The following is a 21,286-nucleotide window of genomic DNA, read 5'->3' as shown; positions in this document are numbered from 1 at the left end:
CTTCCTTAACTATTTCCTTACTGTAGGGTTTACTTAACTTAGTTCCTAATCTCCTATTTTTCTTAACAAATATTATTTGTCCTGGTAGATATGATTTTATTTCCTTCTTATTTTTGTTATGGTATTCGATATCCTTTCTTTGTTTCTCAGCTAATTTTTCTAAGTTGCTTTGTCTAGTTCTTTCTATGTCTTCGGGGGTAAATGTAACATTCCTATGAAAAAATAGGTCTACTGGTCTTTTAAGTGTAGTGGAATGAACTGAATGATTATACTCGGATACTGCTCTTTCTAAAAGTTCTTCAAAATTTCTGTGTCCACCGTTTTCTTTTATGCAGCGCATTATTTCAATTAATGTAGAGTGGAATCTTTCCACTTGTCCGTTAGCTTGGCTTTTGTATGGAGGAGTAGTGTAAACTTCCATTCCTAACTCGTCTTTCATCATAAATTTTAAAGAGGCTGAATTTAAAGATGGCTCATTGTCGATAACTATTAATTTTTGTACTCCGAAGAAAAATATAATATCTCTTAAAGGTTTCCTGACGTCTTCTATTGCTCTGCTATTTAGGCTTTTTGTTACTGCGTATTTTGTAAATTTGTCTAAAGCTGTCATTACTATTTTTCCTTCTGTTAAAAATATATCGATATGAACTGTGTGTCCTGGATATGTTGGTAATGGAGTTCCTGCAATTTTCGGTTGATTGGGATGCCTCTCGTACTTATTTTCTTTACAAACGGTGCAGTTGGCTATTATTCGTTTTATTTTATTTAACATACCGGGAAAATATTTTGTTTCGAGAATTTGTGTTTTATTTTCTGTGGCATTCCTATGTGCTCTTAAATGTTCTTTTAGTATGACGTTCTCCTGCTCTTGTTCATCACTAATATCTTCAACTAGTTTTTGGGTATATCGGCTTTTAATGCTACTAAAATGAATAGGATAGATATTTTGCATCATACCCATTATCCTTTCTTCGGTATGAATTCCATTTATAACGGATGGGTTAAGGTATCGTTTCATGTATGAAATCAATGACTGTTCGTTATACTCTGGCTCTGTAATTATATGTCTATGCACTGTTGGAAAAATTATTTTAAATTGATATGAAAATATTTCGTCAATCTTGAAAAAAATTTGATTTTTAAAAACATTGATTGGAACTTCTGTACAAGGAATTAAATTATGGCTTGAGCTTTCATCGCTATGAATCGTAGGTATGAGTGAATTTATTTGTATTGGTATCCTTGAAAGGGCGTCTGCGACTACATTTGTTTTACCAGGTTTGTAAGTTAGTTCATAGTTATATTCTTCTAAAATGGCTTTCCATCGCTTCATTTTACTATTAGTATTCTTATGGCTTAAGGCATAGGTAAGAGGTTGATGATCGGTGATAATTTTAACTTTTTTTGAACCGTAGAGGTAATTTCTAAGTGAGTTAAGTGACCATATTATACCAAGCATTTCCTTCTCATTGGTGGCATAATGTTCTTCGGCTTTACTTAGAGTTCTCGATATGAAAGTAATTGGTCTACCGTCTTGCGATAGGACGGCACCTAATGCGAAATCTGAGGCATCGGTTGTTAATTCGAAATCTTTATCGAAATTTGGATGCCCTAAAACTATATCCTTGGATACTAAAGTATTTTTTATTTTATTAAATGCTTCTAGAGCCTCGTTGTCTAATTTTATTTCTATCTTTTTCGAGTTCCGTTTGGAGACATGACCGGCTTCTCCTCTTAACAGTGCTGTTAATGGTTTAGCTATTTTTGCGTAATCCTGGATAAATCGTCGGTAATAACCTGACATACCTAGGAAGGATCTTAATTCTTTGAGAGTTTGTGGAACTGGAAATTTGGCTACTGCTTCTACTTTTTCAGGGTTGGTTTTTATCCCATTTGAACTGATTACATATCCTAAAAATTCTACCTCTTCTTTAGCAAATGTACATTTATCTAATTGGATTTTCATATTAGCATTTTCTAGGGTTTGAAATACTAATTCTATGTTTTTATAATGTTCTTCTTCATTTTTGCCGAATATTATTACATCATCGATGTAAACGTAGCATCTTACTCCTATATGTTGACGAAGGATATCGTCTAGTGCTCTTTGGAATGTGGCCGGAGCATTTTTTAAACCGAAAGGTAAGCGGAGGAATTCATATTTTCCGTTGTTTACGGAAAATGCTGTTTTTTCAATGTCTGACTCGCGAAGTGGAATCTGATGGAACCCACTTTTTAAATCAATAACAGTAAATAGTTTATTGTTTCCCAGATTTGCAAGGACTTCGTTAATTTCTGGTATGGGATATTTATCGGGAATCGTAACTGAATTGAGTTTACGATAATCTACGACCATTCGGAATTTTTTTTCACCAGAGGCATCTGCCTTTTTGTTAACTATCCAAATTGGGAAGTTATATGGAGATTTCGATCTCCTTATTATTCCGTTGTCTAAGAGTTCTTCAATTTGGCGTTCGATTTCGTATTTTAATGCCATGGGATACGGGTATGGCTTGGAATAGACGGGGGTTTCGGTTGTTGTCCGGATTTCACCTTTAACGAGGGTGGTGTAGGTAAGTTTTTCATCAGGATCGGAAAAAAGGTTTGGACATTTATCGATAATATTATTAATTTTGTTTCGTTGTTGTAATGAGAGATGTGGAGTATTGATTGCCACATTATTCACCTCGTGAGATATTCGTTGCTTTAACGTTATATTTATACTTTGACAAATTGTCATCAAATTTTTGTCGGTATGAATGATTGCTTTTAATTCTTTAAGTGTGTCGTTGCCTGTTATGCCGTGGAACGACCCTAGAGTTGGTAATATAAAAAATTTTATTTTCCCTATTGTTGGTCCGAAAATGTCGACGAAGGTATGGTGAGTAATTTCAATTGTTCCGGCAACAGATTTCACCGTAAAGGGCTTTTCGTTTAGAATTGGATTCCTAATTCTAGTGGATTGGATGTAATTCTTATTGGATCCGGTATCGATAAGAAAATCTATTGTGTCTCCGCGCCTTGTCCTAAATTCGTAATAAGGCAGCGAAGACGGCGCTAATCTAAAAAATTAATGGTATCAGGCTCGTTTTTTCCTGCATTGTCGTAATTGCTATCGTAGAAATTGTCGTCGTATATCCCGTTGGGGTCTGATTCTACTGCGTTAGTAAAAAAATTTCGTTGTATTTTGCTTGGAGGGTGAGTTAGTTGTGCGAAAATCGGACGTTTCGGTGGTCGATTGTCCTGGAATGTATTGGGCCTATTCTGATGATTGATTTGTCTTGAACGTATTGATTGGTCTACTTCCATTGGAGTCGGTGGTTTAGGTGGTAAATTCGGTTTGTTATTAAAGGAGGTATTTTCTCTGGTAATGTGAGGGTTGTTCGGATAATTGTTGAATCTTGGCATGAATCCTTGGTTATTTTGCATATAGTTGGGAGAGTTTTGGGGATATCGGTTTGATTGACGACCGAATGGATGTTGGTCGAAACTTCGTCTGGGGGAATGGGAATATGTTAATTCGGGATAAAAAGGTCTGTTGTTATTGAACTTATTAAAATTGTTATTTCGGGGAGGTCGTGGTGGTGGTTGAATATTGGGTTTGTGTGAATTGTTCGCGTGGTTCATTCTATATGTCATGTTGTCAAGTTTTTGACATAGATGTAATGCTTGGGGCAAGGTCGTCGGTTCTCTCATGCTGAGAAGACGAGGTAAATCACCATTTAGTCCTCTTATGAATGTGTCGAGAGCTTTGTCCCTATATGAGTTCGTCATAGCCCGTATGGACTCGTCGCTTAGCTCGAGGCATGAAATTTTGTCTAAAATAAGTGAAAGGTGTTGGTAAACTCTTTGATAGAAAGTCGGAATGTCGTCATAGCGTTGGACCAGAGTGGTCATCTGATATTCGAGGGTACCTATGTCCCTTTTATCTGAATAATGCATCATAAGGCATTTCCTAATTTGGCTCCAATCAAGTGGAGTATTATATGACTCTAGTGCGGTGTCGGCATCACCAGTTACTTTATGCCTGATAGTATGAAGTATTGCAAAATATTTAGGAGTATTCTTGACTCCCTCGTAGGCTTTAAAAATCCTGTCTACGCTCTTCCTCCAGGAGTTAAATTCTCCTGGTCGTCCTGAGAATTCCCTAAGGCATTTCACCATGTCCGGAATTTGTCTAGTTCATTTATGTTATTCGCGTTTAGTGTCACGCTATGGTCGGGTTCTGTAAAGTCTGTTACGGTCTGCGTACTCATTCGTTCGAGTACTTCACGGACTATTGTCGCTATTAAGGTTGGGTTAGGGGTGGGAGGGTTTAGAGGATGGGTGGAAGGATTTGGAGGATGGGTGGTTTGCCCATTATCTAGCCTCATTTGATTCAACTGCTCGATTAGCTCTTCGGCTGTATCCGGCATTATAATAATCTTTTCTTTTAAGTTAATTAATTTAAAAAAAAATTTCCTTTGCGATAGTACTTTCTTTGACAATATTTGAATCTTTTCGTAAAGTTTACGATAACTTAAGGCTTTTTTTGTCGGATAATTAATTTCTTTCAATTCAAGTTCCGTATTCTTAATAATAAAATTCTTTATAATTTCTTTTTTTTTCTTTTCTGTGTCGAATAATTATTTTTTTTTTTTCAATTTAAATTCCGTATTCTTTATAATAGTATTAAAATATAATATTTTATAAATCTTACATTAGGTGTTCCCAGCTTTCCATGGGATGTTGTGCCGCGCTCCGGGGTTGTCCCTTTTCTTTAACAGTACTGAGGTCCTCGGCGCTTAGAAATCCCACGTTGCGTTGTAGCCGCTCGTTAGCACAGTATTATAATTTGCGTTTTCTTTTCCACTTTTAACGTAGCCTTACTTTTTTTTCAGGCTTTTTTTCCTGTTGTTTTTTTTCCACTGTCACTACCGTTCGCGTAGCCTTACTTTTTGATTTTCAGGCTTTTTTTTCTATTATTTTTTTCACTGTCACTACCGTTCGCGTTGCCTTACTTTTCGATTTTCAGGCTTTCACTACTTCGCTCGCTGGTCCCTGCTCGGGCGCCAGTTAATAAAACGTTTTATAGTTTTTAATAAAAAAATATTTTATTGGAGCTATGCTCCTTTATTGAATTCCACTTAAGAACTAACATTTACAATTAATTATACTTAACTCTAGACCTATGTTTGCCGCTGCAACGGGTACGGAGTTCGCTGACGCTGCGCTTCCCACAGGTTGGCACTTCGCTGACGTTGCGCTTCCCATAGGTTGCCACTACACGTGTCGCAGTCTCAGCGATTTAGTGGTATCATATTATTTTACTTTGTATCATATGATATTACTGCATCATATGATACTTTTGAATGTATGGGGTGCTAACTTACATAATTAATAATACATTAAAACATAATTTTTTTAGTTATATAAATCTTTTCTATTATATTATTTTTGAATTCAGATTTCATTTATATATCTTTTCCCTCATTATTTACATTTTCTTCATATAAATTAATTTTCTTTTCGTTACTCTAATTTTCCAAGATATGTATGTATGAAAAAGAACATTTGCTCATTCATATGTATGTAGGTTCGTGCCGTGATGTAATTTCATTTTCGAACTTGCGCTTATAAGGATGTTCCCTCATAATAATTTACATTTTATTGCAGCTAGCATTTGAGTCTTCTCTATTCATTAACATTCTCAGCCTTCTCTATGATGTACGTTATCTCTTGAAACAGTATCGAAAACAAAATTTTCGATGAAGTTGAACTTACTTACCGACTCTATAAAATACAATCCGTGCTTAATAATCCTTAAGCTCAATAACTTTAATCCACTCGAAAAGGAGGTAAGCAGTTAACACACATCTGTTGACGGATTAAAAGCATTAAAAATTTTGGATGTTCTCCAGTAACTGCAGCAAAAACTAATAAATTAAGTTTATTTCACGAATTATTTGCAATTTTCATGATTTTCTGTTTTTTCTTCTCAACTCAAAAGAATTATGTGACAATATGGCGGCGTAGCGCAATTTGCTTTTGTAACAATTATCACAGCCTGATCCGAAAAAGTAACGGTAAACAATCGGCGTAATTTTGTATTTTATCACTCTTTCTTCTGACCACTTCGTAAGTTCACTATCAAAACTCAGAAAGGAGTTGTAATTTTTAAATAACCGTTAGTTTTAAGGACGCCTACTTTGAGTAAGACTAATTTAATTTCATCGAACTATGAAGGATTTAAAGAATGTACCATATATGGTATGCTATGCATTGCAGGGTTAGACAAACCAAGCAGCTGAAGCATTTATGCGAATTAAAATATAAGGGGTATTCAGACCAGCCTTGTTAATTCGTTAGTCGTTATTCGGTAGTTTTTTACCTGTATTTTGTTTTTGTAAAATTAACAGACTATCGTTCTACCGAGTAACGAACTATCCATCTGGCAAGCTTGATAATTGTTTCGTTATTCGGTAATATCACATCAGCTGTTCTCCTGCTCCTCTGTACATCAATTTTAAGTACTTACCAGTAATAAATTTGATCTGCTCCACATAATTTTCAATTAAATGACTGACAATTTTTGATTTTGCACTTTGTTGAGGCATTTTTACTCTTTAATAAAATTGAATCAGCTGTTTCGGAATAAAATGTATCATACTACCAAGGTAGAGCAAAATGTATGTTCACGGTTAAGTCTTTTAACGAAGTATCAGCTAACGAATTACCAAATTAACAGGCTTCGGTCTGAATACCCCAATAGTGTTTCACGACAAACGTGTAATTTACCACAGAACTTACCAAACGTAAATTTTAAAGTACAATGGATGCCATTTTTTCCACGTCTTTCTGTAGTACTTCTCAGAAACGTCAAATCAGAGAAGTTATTTGCTTTGTTATCTATGCTGAGACCAGAAGCCATACTAAATGTACTTAAAGATGCCAATAATTTCAGACCAGTTGCCTTATAAAAGTAGTAAGGCTAACTAATAACAACTGAAATTCATGGTACAGCCATCAAAATATATACGCAATGATTTTAGTTCTTCATCGAATTTATAACAGTAGGGAAAAATTACATCAGTTTATTAATTTGGTTTCTAATACAATTGAATTCAGCTAAAAAGTGGTAATTTAAGTTCACACAGATATACGTTTTCGTATATCGTTTAAATTCGAGAACGAAAATTTTTTGTTTTGACAATTTTTTTTGGGTTTAATTTTTATATGCAATTATAGAAAATCGGATTTTATAAAAGCCAAAAATTAGATTTGTTATTATTACTTCAGGTACCCTGTTATTCAGGGGTGTTGTGGAATCCAAGACAGAATTGCTTAGCTGCCAGAATTGCAAACCAATTCTGATTTTCAATGGTGTCACAGCATCTGTTTGGACTTTCGTCTTTTCGAACATACGCAAAACCAATCAGGGGTGTTGTAGAATCCAAGACAGAATTGCAAACCAATTCTGATTTTCAATGGTGGCACAGAATCTGATTGGATTTTCGTCTTTTCGAACATACGCAAAATTAATATTTGAATAAGCAGACAATGTGAAAAAACTTGTAAATTAATACATTTGGAAGCAATCCTATTAAAGTTTTTAATGAGTTCCGAATTAAAGAAAAATGTTAAGAGATAACATTTATCGAATGAATAAAGACGCATTTGGGTATTAAGTTACGTTGATTACGTTTTGTAAATCTTCTTCAATCTTTTTTTGCTTAAATCTCTGTAAAATTTATCTAAGAATATGTCCCTAAAGTTATAGATGGGAATTCGAAATATTGTCGAGGCTAGAAGAGAAATAGTAACCGAGCGCCTGGCAGATATAGGAGCGCTTGGGCAGAAAGCGAAAACTTTGAACCGCGATTTCTCGGTTTTTCATTTTTACGATTTTTCTTAAATGGCGGGCAGGATTGAAAAAAGGCTAAACATATGGAATTGTGGCAAAGTTTATTATTTTTGTTGGCATTAAATTATCTTCTATTTAAACTTAAAAAAATACTAAGAAAAGTTAAGATTGAACAGATGTTTAAACAACATAAAATGACATTTTTTGTCAAATTTTTTTTTTTCATATTTTAAAAATTTTAGAATTTTACATCTTTTTTTTTAATTTTCCTAGTTTAACCCTTTCGATCCGAACGGGACGTATGTGTCCCGGTGTATTTTCAAAGATATATAGCGTAAAAAATAAGTGGTTAAAATGGTTTAAATTAGACCCATTTCGTAGCTTATACTATTTTTAACTCTATGTGTTTGCATTTGTGGTATTTTAAGTAGTAAACACGTGTTAATTTGCCAAAATAGAGCGAATGGTTGGACACGTATTTAATAATTCGCAGTGAATTTTGTGATCATTGTATGTTTACTGTTTCTAAATCGGCTGAAACCTTAATAAATAGTTGAGTTAGTGTCATTAACATAGTGTGAAGTTGGTGAATACTAATATTTAATTGTATTTTTGTAATTATTGGTATGTAAAAGTTTGTGGGATATATGTGTCCTATCAGCATCCTTGTTGGGCTAAAAACGTCCCAGTCAGGATCCGACGCACACATTTATTGGCACCCTTTTATTTCAATTAATAATTTTATAACTTTTGTACGGACAAACTATATCAAAACCAATAGATCGCGAAAACCATTGCTAATATCTTGGAGTCTTTTGATGAAGGTGAAGACTTTTCGGGCGTTAGTAGTGACGAATATAAGCCTACATATCGTGAGGAGTCTACTACTGAAAGCAGTGATGCTGAGCATATTGATCATCAAGACTAGGATGTAGGAGATAACTTACAAGAGGTAAACTCTTCATGTAGTTTTCAGAATATCTGAACTATTTGGTCTGCAGCTAATGCGAATTTTGTTCCCAGAAAAACTGTGAGCAGCCTTCGAATTCCAGATATAGGACAACGTTTTAAAAGGACTGATAATATTATAACCGATATATTTTATAGGAAGTAATCGTTGTAATAATTGTCATTCATCTGAGATGTCGACTATTGAAAAAAGCTAAAAAAAAAAAAAAAAAAAAAAAAAAAAGATTAAAAAAAAAAAAAAAAAGCTAAAAAAAAAACCGGCCTAAAAGCTAATGTAGACTGCCCCGAAATGACAGATAATGGGAGTTGATCGAGCTAACCAAATCGCAGGCCAATACGGAATTGGACCGGAAGTTTACCAAATGGCAGAAAAAGGTTTTTTATAGACTACTTATGATGTCTGTTGGAAATTCCTGAGTAATCAGTTCTCAACTGGGATGAAGACAAAACCCACTTATTGATTTTATGATAGTTTTGGCTGAAAACATGATTGAAGAGGGAAAGAAGAAGGTATCTTATCGTCGCAGTGGTACATCTGGTAGAAAGAGAAAAATAGTCGCTGGGCACCTCCCGGTACAAATTCGCAATCAGAGGCGTTCTGCTGGTTGCGCAGAACAGAAGAAGGACAAAAACAATATGCGAAGATTACTTTCTGCACGGATTGTTTTGCACCTTATCACAAATAAATACCAATTTTCAAATATTTTCATTAATTTCAAATTTATTTTATTTTATTGTTTAATATGGGATATGTCTTTCACTTGTGTTTACCGAAAATGTTCATTGTATTACAAATAAAACTAGCTTTCATATAAAAACCAGTTGAAATATTACGTAAGCCTTAGGAGCATTAAGTACTGATCGGGATAAATATAACCCATCAAAAAATACTGACGGGACATATTTGTCCCAACCCCTCCCTCCGCCTCTAATTCATTGAACTCATTTAACGGAAAATACGTTTTTACTATGCCTGTTATCTCGATTGATTATGCGAAATATGTTTTATTTACAACGGCTTTTCGGATTGAAAGGGTTAACTTGAACATAAGTTATTAACATATATGAATCTCTTTGAATTTTTTTTCCGATAGAAATTGCGACCTGCATGCTGCCCGCCGTGTGACAAATGCACACGCGAGATGCATTCGGACAATTGTTTCCCTAAGGCAGAATATCAAAGAATTCGTATTCAAAAAATTTTCGGGTGAAAAAGAACATAAACAAAATCGATTTTTTAAGCCTCTTTTTTTCCAAAACTCAATAATTAAGACATTTCGTGTTTTATTCTTATGTTTTCACCTATAGAAATAAAGATAAATCAATTCGTAACAATAAAATAACTTGATTTCTTAACTTACATTTCAAATCCGTGTGTGACTATCTTCTTGCTTTGTTTCTGACAGCAAAGCCGATAAAATTGGTTTCCGTGACACCCAAAACCGATACAAATTCTGTTTCGAATATCAAACCAATAATGGGTGTATTCATGACACCTACTGCTTTTTTTGACCGGTTTCAATTCTGATTCCGACAACTATCAGATTTCACAACACCCCTGAACAAAATAAAATTGCTTTCTTAACTTACACATCAAATAAGTGAGGGACTATGTTCCTGCTTTGTTTCTAATAGCAAAACCCATAAAATTTGCTTCCGTGACACTCAAAACCGACACAAATTCTGTCTCGAATATCAAACCAATGTGTTTGAATTAATGACACTTACTACTTTTTTTGATCGGTTTCAAATCTGATTCCGACAACTACCAGATTCCACAACACCCCTGATTCTCTCATTTTCTGCAGAGCACTGATAAATATATTCAGAATACAGAACTTTTTAATTCACACAGAATTTCTATTTCTCTAGCATCCATAGTCATGTTGAAAAATTGCTTTATATGTAAATATTCTAAGTAATTAGAGAAATGCGCAGTAAAACTTTATAAATTTTAAGAGCCCGTTATTTATGACATATTCATACAATTCAAATTGCCTTGTTAATATTACATACAAATTATTATTCAATTAACTGATTGTGGTCATTTCAGACAGTTAGTAAGTTAACCTATTTAAAATAAATCAATTAAGTTATCAACAAAGCGCAGAATAGTTCATTCAAATAATTCATACAAAAAATGGTTTATGCTGAAATAAATAATATTAAAATAAGACAGCGTCATCTTCTATGGAGTACCTCTTTCTTTCATAGAGATTAAGTAAAGATGTTTACATTAAATGATTTCCGTTAGAAAAAACAGTATGTATTGGTTTGCTTGTTTTTATGATGTTAAAAATATATTAATCAGTGTAAACAACGTACGAGGAGTTGGAATCAATTTCGTTCATTTCAACTTTTATAAGATTTTGAGTAGCTAACTGTGCTGGGCTGCTGGAATCATTATTAACATTACTGCAACTACCACCGAGAGAACTTCGCCTATAATATGATGAGGAAATAAATAAATGAAGGTATACTAAAAAATATATTTACTTAGTTTTGGCATGCGTTAAAATATGTGATTTCAAGTTTGTAGACTGTGCAAACTTTTTGTTACAACCATCGAAAGGACAAACGTATGGCCGATCGCCCGTATGAATTCGCACATGAGTTCTGTAAAACAAAAACACAAAACAATACATTTATTTACAAGTTTATTTATTAATGTGAGAAAATATAGAATGATATATCGATCTAAAATTTTGCAATTGCCTTTTCTCCTAAACAGCTGCTAATTTGTCGAGTACATTGCTATCGGATGAATATAGCATACTAGTCACAACCCGCGGCTCCTCTCGCTCTATGTTGTCAAGGATATCATTTATCGTGATAACAATATAATGGAATAGTTAAAGTGGCAATCTACATTTTTTATTGGCATCGTAAATCACTTAAGCAATAGTACATACATACATAAATACATATGTATGATGAAACAAATCTTCAGTCTCTGCATTGTATATCGTTACACATATATGTGCTTCTTGTTCTAGTGGATAACAGTGCAGGAGTAGGGTAAAAAAAAGAGCGCGCGTCTCACACCCTATATCTATTCATATAGTAAGGTTTCGTCCAAAATTCATCGAATGTAATTGCAAAATTGACGATTAAAACCCAGATACTACACGTAAGAAAACACAAACTTGATCGTTCCTTTTATACATATACTGCATTGTTCTGTGCAATGCTTCAGCAATATTTGTCAGCTATTATGCACTCATTTCAAACTATGATTCAACCTTTTCTTATTCAGTTACAACTATCACTATAATTCATATATAGAGGATGTGTATGTAAACAAAAACCCCTGTGCCCTGCCAGTAGTGGTGTGATTTTATTATGTATTTTTATTATTATTGTATTTTGTATTAAAATGATTCTTACATGAATATTGAACATATACTTATGTTTTGAAATATAATTTTTATGTATGAATTGTTGTGACTTTTAACAGAAAACGATAAAAAGTAACCTATATCCATCCCGAGGTTCCAAGCGACCTCACCACCAATTTTTATTTTTTGATTTTGCAAAACAGGCCGTCGTTAGGACTCTCTTCAGGACTAAAGGAATACCCGTACATATTTTCACGTCTTTCCGTGCTGTGGTTCGAGCGTTTCTTTTTTATATAAATATATGATGGTTCATATACCAATTGACCGATCAAAGTTCAGTACTTGTTTGTACAAGTTTTAAGCTTAATATCTTAGCTCTCAAGATATTTAAAAATTTCGTATAAAAAAACGCTTTAGAAATGGTCAAGAAAATTTCCTGCGGTAAATTTTCCATCGATTCCATTTCCTGCGGTAAATTTTCAAAGTAATCGTTAAATTCATCCCAAATTAGTTCAAATCATTATTATGAAGTCGATTTAATTTTGAAATGTTGTATGAAAGTTACCAATCATCAACAAGATTCCTTAAATCGCAATGAAAATATTTATGCATCATCGGCATCATCGGGTCTGAGAACCTTGATGCAGGAAATGCCGTTACCATTTGATGAAATTGACGCGAACTATCTCTGATTTAAACAAGATGGTGCGCAGTTTAATATTTCACGTCTATACATGGACGCTTTGTGGGGAAAGTTTGATATATAAAGACCAAGATCTTTGGATTTAACTTCTCTGGATTATTTTCTCTCGAGGTATGTTAAATCGAGGGCTCGAAGAGCTCGAAGCCGTAATGCTGAACGATTTTTCTTGGTTTCATTTAAGGTGACCAATTAGCTGAATTATATTGATTTTTATGAACAACCCTTATGTTAACAAAAGTATTACAACAATGTTGCACAATATTGAAATAATTGAAAAAAATTTATACCTATATTTGCAAAATCACTGTTTACCTTAAATTAAAATCCAACGAGAAACGCTTTCCACAACCTTCAAATGTGCACTGAAATGGCTTTTCTCCCGTATGTACCAGCTGATGGCGCTTCAGTTTTGAACTTTCAACGAAAGCTTTTCCACACTCGGCACAGACATGAACACGCGGGCCGTGTGTATGCAAATGTTTACGCATTGCTGAATTATCACGAAAAAACTTGTAGCATCCTTTTTGAGGGCAAGCAATACGTTTTTCGCCAGGACCATTGCAATTACTTTCTGATGCCGTATTTATTTTGTTACTATAGCTTAAGGGCGGTGGTGAAGTTGAAACAACTTGTGGATTTTGTTGCACGACAACACTTACTGGCAAAGCGTTTGATAAGCTACCACTATTCATACTAGCCACAGTAATAACAGCGGTATTGGCAGGATGAATAAGTGGTGCGGCCAATACAGCAGTTCGCGAAATTGGCAAAACTACATTTTTGGCATTTTCTTCATCTGACGTTACATAAGTGTCGGCCTTATTATTTGCTACAGTCTTTTTAAATCTTAATTTATTGTCAACATTGCTGGGTCCAGCATATTCAGATAACTGCGGATGAGGAGATATATCTAACCCTATTAATGTGGATGCATTTGTGTCACATCTATCATCTGCAGGATTTGATACATCTCCAGAATCGACTGTATTCCGAACCAAAACTTGGGAGGAGTGCAGCTCGTGTTGCTGTATGATTAATTGCCTATGAAATAAGTGCTCTTGTTGGAAATCATTACTATTGATAGTAGACACAAATCCCTGTACAGGATCAGGAATGTTACAGTCTTCATCCACTTCTTGTTCCTCACAAGATATAAAATCTTGATAATCTGCCTCATGATCTGGATTTGAAATGTCGTCGTCGGAATTCCCGGAAGCCCACATGGTTACACTAAATTCTCCTTCCATCGTTTTTATTTGCACTTGCTTCTGCTCCCAACGACGTGGTTTAGCAGGTTCCTCCATTATTTCTACAGGTTTGTAGCATACAGTATTACATGTACTTGTGGTTACCCCGCCAGCGGAATGCAATTGTGGCAGTTCATACTTATTAATGTACTTTTCACGTTGATTAAATAATGCCACATTGTTCCTAAATTCACCTCTATGATGTTGATCACCATGTTGTGCACCAATTGTACTCATTTGATAACCTACATTACTGCTCAATGTAAGTGGGTTGAGTTGCTTAATTACAGGTCCTCGTTTCCTAAAAATGTACTTGCTATTATTTAACAAAAAAATTGTGGTTATAAAATAATCTTACCGTGTAGATATTACTGTTAGTGGGCTAGGAGTTGCAATCATTGGTACAGTCGATTCCACAAACAGATTACTATTTAAGGAATGGTCGTCTGCAGTTTTCTTATGATTATTGGGCAGGTGGGAATCAGAATGTATCACTATACTTTCACTTTTAAATACTAGAAAATTAAAATAAGAACATAATTCATTTTACCACGGTTTTAAAACAAAATACATGCTTGTAATTAAAATGTTAAAACTAAATTCAATTCAGATACAATACGGTTGCCTAGAGTTAACTATCTTTATAAATCGGTGGTACAAAACAAAAACGGTTTGGGATAATAATGAAATTCTGTATTCCTGTGAAAGTATATTCGATGTCATTCTGTATGGAACTCAATTTCATTTGCATGGCCACCACGGGCACAGCTCCAGACACTGATTTTCGACGGTTTTCAAGCATAAATCGGGCGATACTGCTGCAACTTCACGTTCGATAATCGACGATGGCTTGCTAACATAGACCATAGACTTGACGGAGCCCCGCACGAAATAGTCTAGCGGTGTCAAATCGCACGACCCAGGCGGCCAATTGACTGGCCCATTTCGTGAGATAACAAGTTCACCAAACTTGGTTTTCAATAAATCGATTGTGACATTCGCTGTGTGGCTTGCGGCGCCGCCTTGTTGGAACCACAAATTGTTCAAGTCCATATCATCAAATTCGGGCCGAAAATATTCAGAATCATTGAGCAGTAGCGATTCCCATTCATAGTAACGTGCCGGTATTGATTGGATGGTGACTCATGAAAGACTTGTGGACTGCTGCCTGACCAATAACGCATGTTTTGATTATTGACGAAGCCATTCAGCCAGAAATGATCCTCATAATGAAGATGATTTTTCGATGAAAATTTGGATAATTTTTTAGCTGTTGCTCAGCCCTATTCATGAACATACGATGATTCATTCAGTTGGCCAAGCGGTTTCTGCCGTCAATTTGATCTTGTAAGGATGTAGGCCACGATCTTTTCGCAAAATTCGCCACAACGCCATTACAGAGATGCCCAACGCTTGACAACGATGTGTGGGAAACTGATTCGGGTCTTCTCGATTCTACGAGCACTTCTTTGTCTCACTGGCACGTGAACATTTTGTACTGTGTCTGTGGATTTAAATTTTTCCGCTTCGCTGCGCTCAAAAGTTGTTCTGACCGGACAACTATCACGACTATAAATTGGATGTAGCACTCATAAAGTTGAGACCACTGACCCCGAATTTCGGCAGTAAATTTGAATAATTTGGACTCGTTGTTGGATCGCATATCTTGTTGCAAAGGTGAGATTTTAAGCTTCATTTAACCAAAAAAAGAAGGGAAGTTGAAAAATAGTTACAACTGTTCAAAAATGAATGAAAAAATTCGCTATATTTTGAAATTTTTGTATAAAAAAGAGAAGAATGTCACGCAAGCCACCAATAAAAGTTGTGAAATTTACGACGATGTTGTATCAGTTCGTGTAACACAACAATGGTTCGGTCACTTCCGTTCTGGAAACTACACTGGTGAAAGTTTTAAACTGATGGAACATCTCTAGCGGAAAAATGGCAAAAGCGACGCCTTGTAACGTGTAGTCACAACCGAGTTAGATGTAATATTAACATTTTTATTCCACACTACGCGGAAATAGTCTTTGTAAATCAAACTGCACTGAGGTGGTGTGAACTTGAAAATTGTTTTAAGCGTCGAGTCCGCATGATGCTGTTTGCAAATGGAATTTTAACCACGTTAAATTACATTACAACAATTTCTATATACATTAGGTAACTCAAACAACAGTAAAATTGACATCATGCACTTGGCGCGTGAGTCCGCCCAGAATACGTTGGAACATGATACCAGTGTAATTTTGAAAGTAAAACGTTTTATGAATAGCCACAATTTTTCTCCATCAATCGCATTACAACTCTTGTCGCCCTGCTGGTGGAGGAGTCTTTATTGCGATAGAACGAGTTATTGAAGCTGACTTTATCTCAAACCCAGACAACACTCATCAAGGAAAATTGTTATAACTTTGATCTATCTAATTATAGGATGTATCTATCCACACCACAATGTGCATATGAAGCATAAGGTCCTCATTTCCACAAGCTATCTTACCTGAGAAAAAAGTTTAAAAATGGCAGGCTCGTCGTCACAGATGATTACAATATATCAAGCAGGCCATAAGGGACTACAAAACCTCTGCAGTGAACCAATACATAAAGTCATATTGAAAAAAAAAGATTATTTAACTGACAAGAACCAACAATCTAAACAAAACTATAAAACATTCTGCAATCTTAGATGTGAATCTAAAGAACTTAGTATCTCAAAAACGTAAGCAAAGTCGGACAGCTGGTCAAGTCAGACTCAAATAAAGTCTGAATATTCTTCATCTTCTTCTTTACTGGCGTAGACAACGCTTACGCGGTTATAAACGTGTTAAAAACAGCGTGCCAGTCGTGTATTTTTTTCGCTAACTGGCACCAATTGAAAATTCCAAGAAAAGTAAGGTCCCTCTCCACCAGATCTTTCCAACGGAGTGGAGGTTTTCCTTTTCCTCTGCTTCCCCGGCAGGTATTGCGACGAATACTTTCAGAGATGGAGAGTTTTCGTCCATACGTAGGAAATGACCTAGCCAGCGCAGCCAGTTCTCTTATTGCCATTCACTTGGGAGTGGCCAGAAACGATTCTTTTACATATGGCTGAAGCAGCTCACGACTTCCGCTCCTAGACCAAGTATTATCTGGGTAGTCATAGAACATCCGTTTGAAGGCGAGCTAAAGTGAGAGGGCGAAACATCCTCTCCACAGGGTTATGCGCTGGGTTTGAGACCCGCCCCGTAAAAAACACCCCCAATGAAAAGTCTAAAAATTAGTCAACAGTAAAAAAAGAAAAAGAAAGTCATTAGACGTTAGGAAAGGCGCTGGACCAGACGGCATTCCCAACATCTTTGTTAAGAGCTGTGTGATAGGTCTCTGTGAACCACTAAGGTGTATCACTGCAGCAGGGCACTTTTCCCAGAGTGGAAACTTTCCTATGTTAGCCCAATTCACAAAGATGGACCCAAATCTGAGATATCAAATTACAGAACAATATGCATTCAGTCAGCACTAACGAAATTCTTTGAAAAGCTTGTATTAACCCAGCAGATCAGTCTTTTTGTAACAGATATCATTACTAACAGAAGTATTTACAAAATGAAATGAATATTGGACCTATACCTTCTTTAGTAAAACATTTGACAGAGTTAGTGGATCCAACTTCAGCTCAGATTACATAATCTATGCTGAGGATCTGAAAATTTTTATAACAATTACAGATAACTCATAATTAATCCCTGCAATGAGACATAGATCAGCTCTCTGCATGATGTCTCAATAATAAACTAGATCTAAATGTGAAAAAGTGCTGTAATCTCGTTCTCGCGCTCACGTGTCAGTCATGCAATGCAATGAGACATAATAGATCAGCAATTATCAATAATTAACTAGATCTAAATATGAAAAAGTGCTGTAATCTCGTTCTCGCGCCCACATGTCAGTCATCTCACCAATTATAAGCTAGATAATAAGACAATCGCTGAGGTTAAGGTCATCAACGATCTGGAAGTCATCTTTATGAATAGGCTGTCCTTTGCCTACAACATTATTAACACAACTTTACAGGCATATAAGATGCTGGGCTTCGTTACCAGAACCTGCGACACTCGACCGCTGATTAGTATGTAGTACTCACTTATCCAGCCCATACTGGAATATGACTTGGTATACCAATTCATATACAGATACTCTGATAAATTGTGTTGAAAAAGTACAAAAAATGTGCAAGGCCCTAACTTATCATCGCGTTCAACAAGCACAAGACAACTGAACGGAGGAAAGTCGATAATAGTAATAGATCTCGCCGTAAAATTGCTAACCTAGTCTTCTTCTAGAAAGTAGTGAATTAATATTGATTCGAAAGAGATCCACTGTAGTTTTGAGTTTATACATACCTACTAAAGTAACGTTGAGACGCAAACGCCTACTTACGACCATCGAATCGTCCAAAAACTACGACGCGAACGGACCGCACAATCGCTTCACTAGTATAGTCAATTAACTAACCAACAAACCTGGACTTCTACGGGGATCGTCTTGTATCTTCATCTCTGACGCGAAATACAAGCTGGAAGGATGGAGTCATATGTAAAGTTCACGCAAGTGAGGAAAGTTCTCTGATTGCCATTCACTTGGCAGTGGCCTGAAACTATTATTTTACATATTGCTCAAGCATGACTTCCGGTCAGCCACGCAACTATCTGTGGGTAGCCAAAGAACATCCGTTTGAAAGCGAGCTTAAGCGAAAAGGCGAAACATTACTTCCACAGGGTGGTGCGCTGGGTTTGGAACCCGCCACGTACAAAGTACCCCCAATGAAAAGGAATAAAAAGCCTGGGAAAAGAAACAAAATGTTTTGATGACGACCATGGCAAAGGAATTAAGGATAACGATTTAAGGGCTTGCAACTGGAATGTCCGGCCCCTTAGTTGGTACGCCGCTTCCCAGCTGGTTGATGTCCTCGCGATTGCGGAACAAGGATTGAGGCAAGTTGCCATATAAAGCTGTGCAAATTCGGTGTGGGATTCGTAGTGGGAGAGAAACTCCGTCACCGAGAACTGACATTCACCACGGTGGATAAACGTCTAGCCACAATCAGCATGAAAGTCAAAATCGTGCTTGGCGACTTTAACGCCAGGGTGGGCCAGGAAGGTATATTCAGCAGTCTGTAAATTCAGCCTCCACGAGGAAACATCTCCAAGTGGGTTGAGGTTCATCGACTTCACCGGGGCCCGAAATATGGTTATATGTAGTACTAGATTCCAGCATATGAAGATTCATCAAGTTACCTGGCTGTCTCTGGATCGAAAATCATATCGATCATGTTGAGATAAATGGGAGACACGTCTCCATTGTTTTAGACGTGCGTTCGCTCCGAGGTCCTAACATCGACTCGTACCACCATCTTGTTGCAGCCAAGACTCTCAACCGCCTATGTGTAGCAAAAACGCACGTCAACAAACACAAGGAAGGTTCGACGTCGAAAAGCTGCAATCACAACAGACAGCCGAACGATTTTCTACTCGGCGCAGCGGAAAGAAAACAGTTTGCCTACCTCGCAACGTTACGATTGAACACAACACGTGCGGGATGGGATAGATACCAAGAGTTGAAGAGGGAAGCCAGACGCATTTGCAGACAGAAAAATAAAATGGTCGAAATGGATGAGTATGAAGAGCTTGACAAACTAGCCAAGTACCGTGGGATAAGCCTCTTAAACATCGCGTATAAGGTTCTATCGAGCGTATTGTCTGAAAGATTAAAGCCCATATTCAACAAACTGATTGGACCTTATCAGTGCGGTTTTAGACCTGGCAAATCAACAACCGACCAGATATTCAACATTCGCCAAATTTTAGAAAAGACCCGTGAAAGGAGAATCGACACACACCATCTCTTCGTCGATTTCAAAGCTGCTATCGACAGCACGAAAAGGAGTTGCCTTTATGCCGGGACGTCTGAACTTGGTATCCCCTCAAAACTAATACGGCTGTGTAAACTGACGTTGAGCAACACCAAAAGCCCCGTCAGAATCGAGAAGGACCTCTCCGAGCCGTTCGATACCAAAAGAGGTTTCTAACAAGGTGACTCTTGCGACTTCTTCAATCAGCTGCTGAAGAAAATAATTCGACCTGCAGAACTTTATCGAGCGCGTACAATCTTTTATTATGCTGGCGTATGCGTATGGCGTAGTTATCAACAATGCAGTGGAAATGATTTGTAGAGGGTAGAATTCAACATTTAAACATCATATAGCAGACGAGTTATCCTGCCGACCGGTACAAAACGTCATTTACAAAAAAGCGATACTGCAAGTACATATATAATTTAATTAAATAATTAAAGACCCGCTTTGCTGTGAAGAAACTTGAAAAAGGCAACTTCAAATACTATACATATTTACCTTTGTATCGAGGGGGCTATAAATGAAAGTTATTAAATGCGAACATCGAACGCTCGCCAAATTGTTCTCGCTAAGTACACGTTTTACTTTGAATCCAACTTTTTTTTTTGAAATGTTAGATGTTGAAAATAACTGAAGATATATATATATATATAATAAATTATATATATATTGTTGTCGTATATATATATACATATGTACATATTACACGATTCTTAGTATAGATATTAATTTCAATATTTTTATAAGACAACAATTCAAAAGGTGATATTTCTTTCAATTGTACATTAGCAGAATGCTGAGCTTGTAATAAATAATTCTAGTTAAAATGTGTTATTTACCGTCTTTGATATTTTGCGTCACAATATCCTGAGGATCTTCATTTTTTGAAGCAATTTCTTCTTCATATTGATCACTTCTGACTAGAATTCCAAATTGTGGGTATCCAACACTAACTGCATTTACATTAATATTAGTGAAGTGTTCACGATCGATTACTTCCTCCATTGAATCGGTCTGCTCCACCTCACAGAGTATGTTTGACTGAGACATCCTGATAGTAAGTATTTTTTGACTATTTTAAGTTTAATTTTTTAACAACAATCCTCAAAGAACCACAAGTTTTATACAAAGTTTGATGTAAAATTTGATTATCCTCCTTTTTAATCAAATGAAATTCCTGAGTTCTGGAGCTTGACTAATTTAGACGATCATTTTGAATGGATGAATATTTATGTGGTTCCATTAAGTTTTGCTACTAAAAGAATAAAGTTTAAGTAATCTTTTAATTTTGATGTGACT

The 21,286-nt window shown here is 35.9% G+C and overlaps 1 protein-coding gene across 6 annotated transcripts in view; it reads right to left on the bottom strand.

Moving 5' to 3' along the window:
• Positions 1–11,081: 11,081 nt before the first annotated feature.
• LOC105223309 (polycomb protein PHO) overlaps positions 11,082–21,286 on the bottom strand; it is a 133,576-nt gene continuing 123,371 nt past the window's right edge. For 2 of the 6 annotated variants that reach the window (XM_049460188.1, XM_049460187.1), the window contains 5 exons: positions 20,827–21,242; positions 14,459–14,615; positions 13,166–14,401; positions 11,309–11,428; positions 11,082–11,254 (listed from right to left, as the gene is read on the bottom strand). In XM_049460188.1, the coding sequence (XP_049316145.1) occupies positions 11,116–11,254; positions 11,309–11,428; positions 13,166–14,401; positions 14,459–14,615; positions 20,827–21,037 (1,863 nt within the window). In that variant the 5' untranslated portion in view covers positions 21,038–21,242 and the 3' untranslated portion in view covers positions 11,082–11,115. The remainder of the gene's footprint in view (positions 11,255–11,308; positions 11,429–13,165; positions 14,402–14,458; positions 14,616–20,826; positions 21,243–21,286) is intronic. The other 4 variants (XM_049460189.1, XM_049460190.1, XM_049460192.1 and 1 more) reach the window with 2 other exon arrangements.

Source organism: Bactrocera dorsalis, chromosome 6, assembly GCF_023373825.1.
Source record: "Bactrocera dorsalis isolate Fly_Bdor chromosome 6, ASM2337382v1, whole genome shotgun sequence".
Taxonomy (NCBI): Eukaryota; Metazoa; Arthropoda; class Insecta; order Diptera; family Tephritidae; genus Bactrocera; species Bactrocera dorsalis.
Note: the sequence above shows the minus strand (reverse complement) of the source record. Positions and strands in the feature narration are given on the sequence as shown.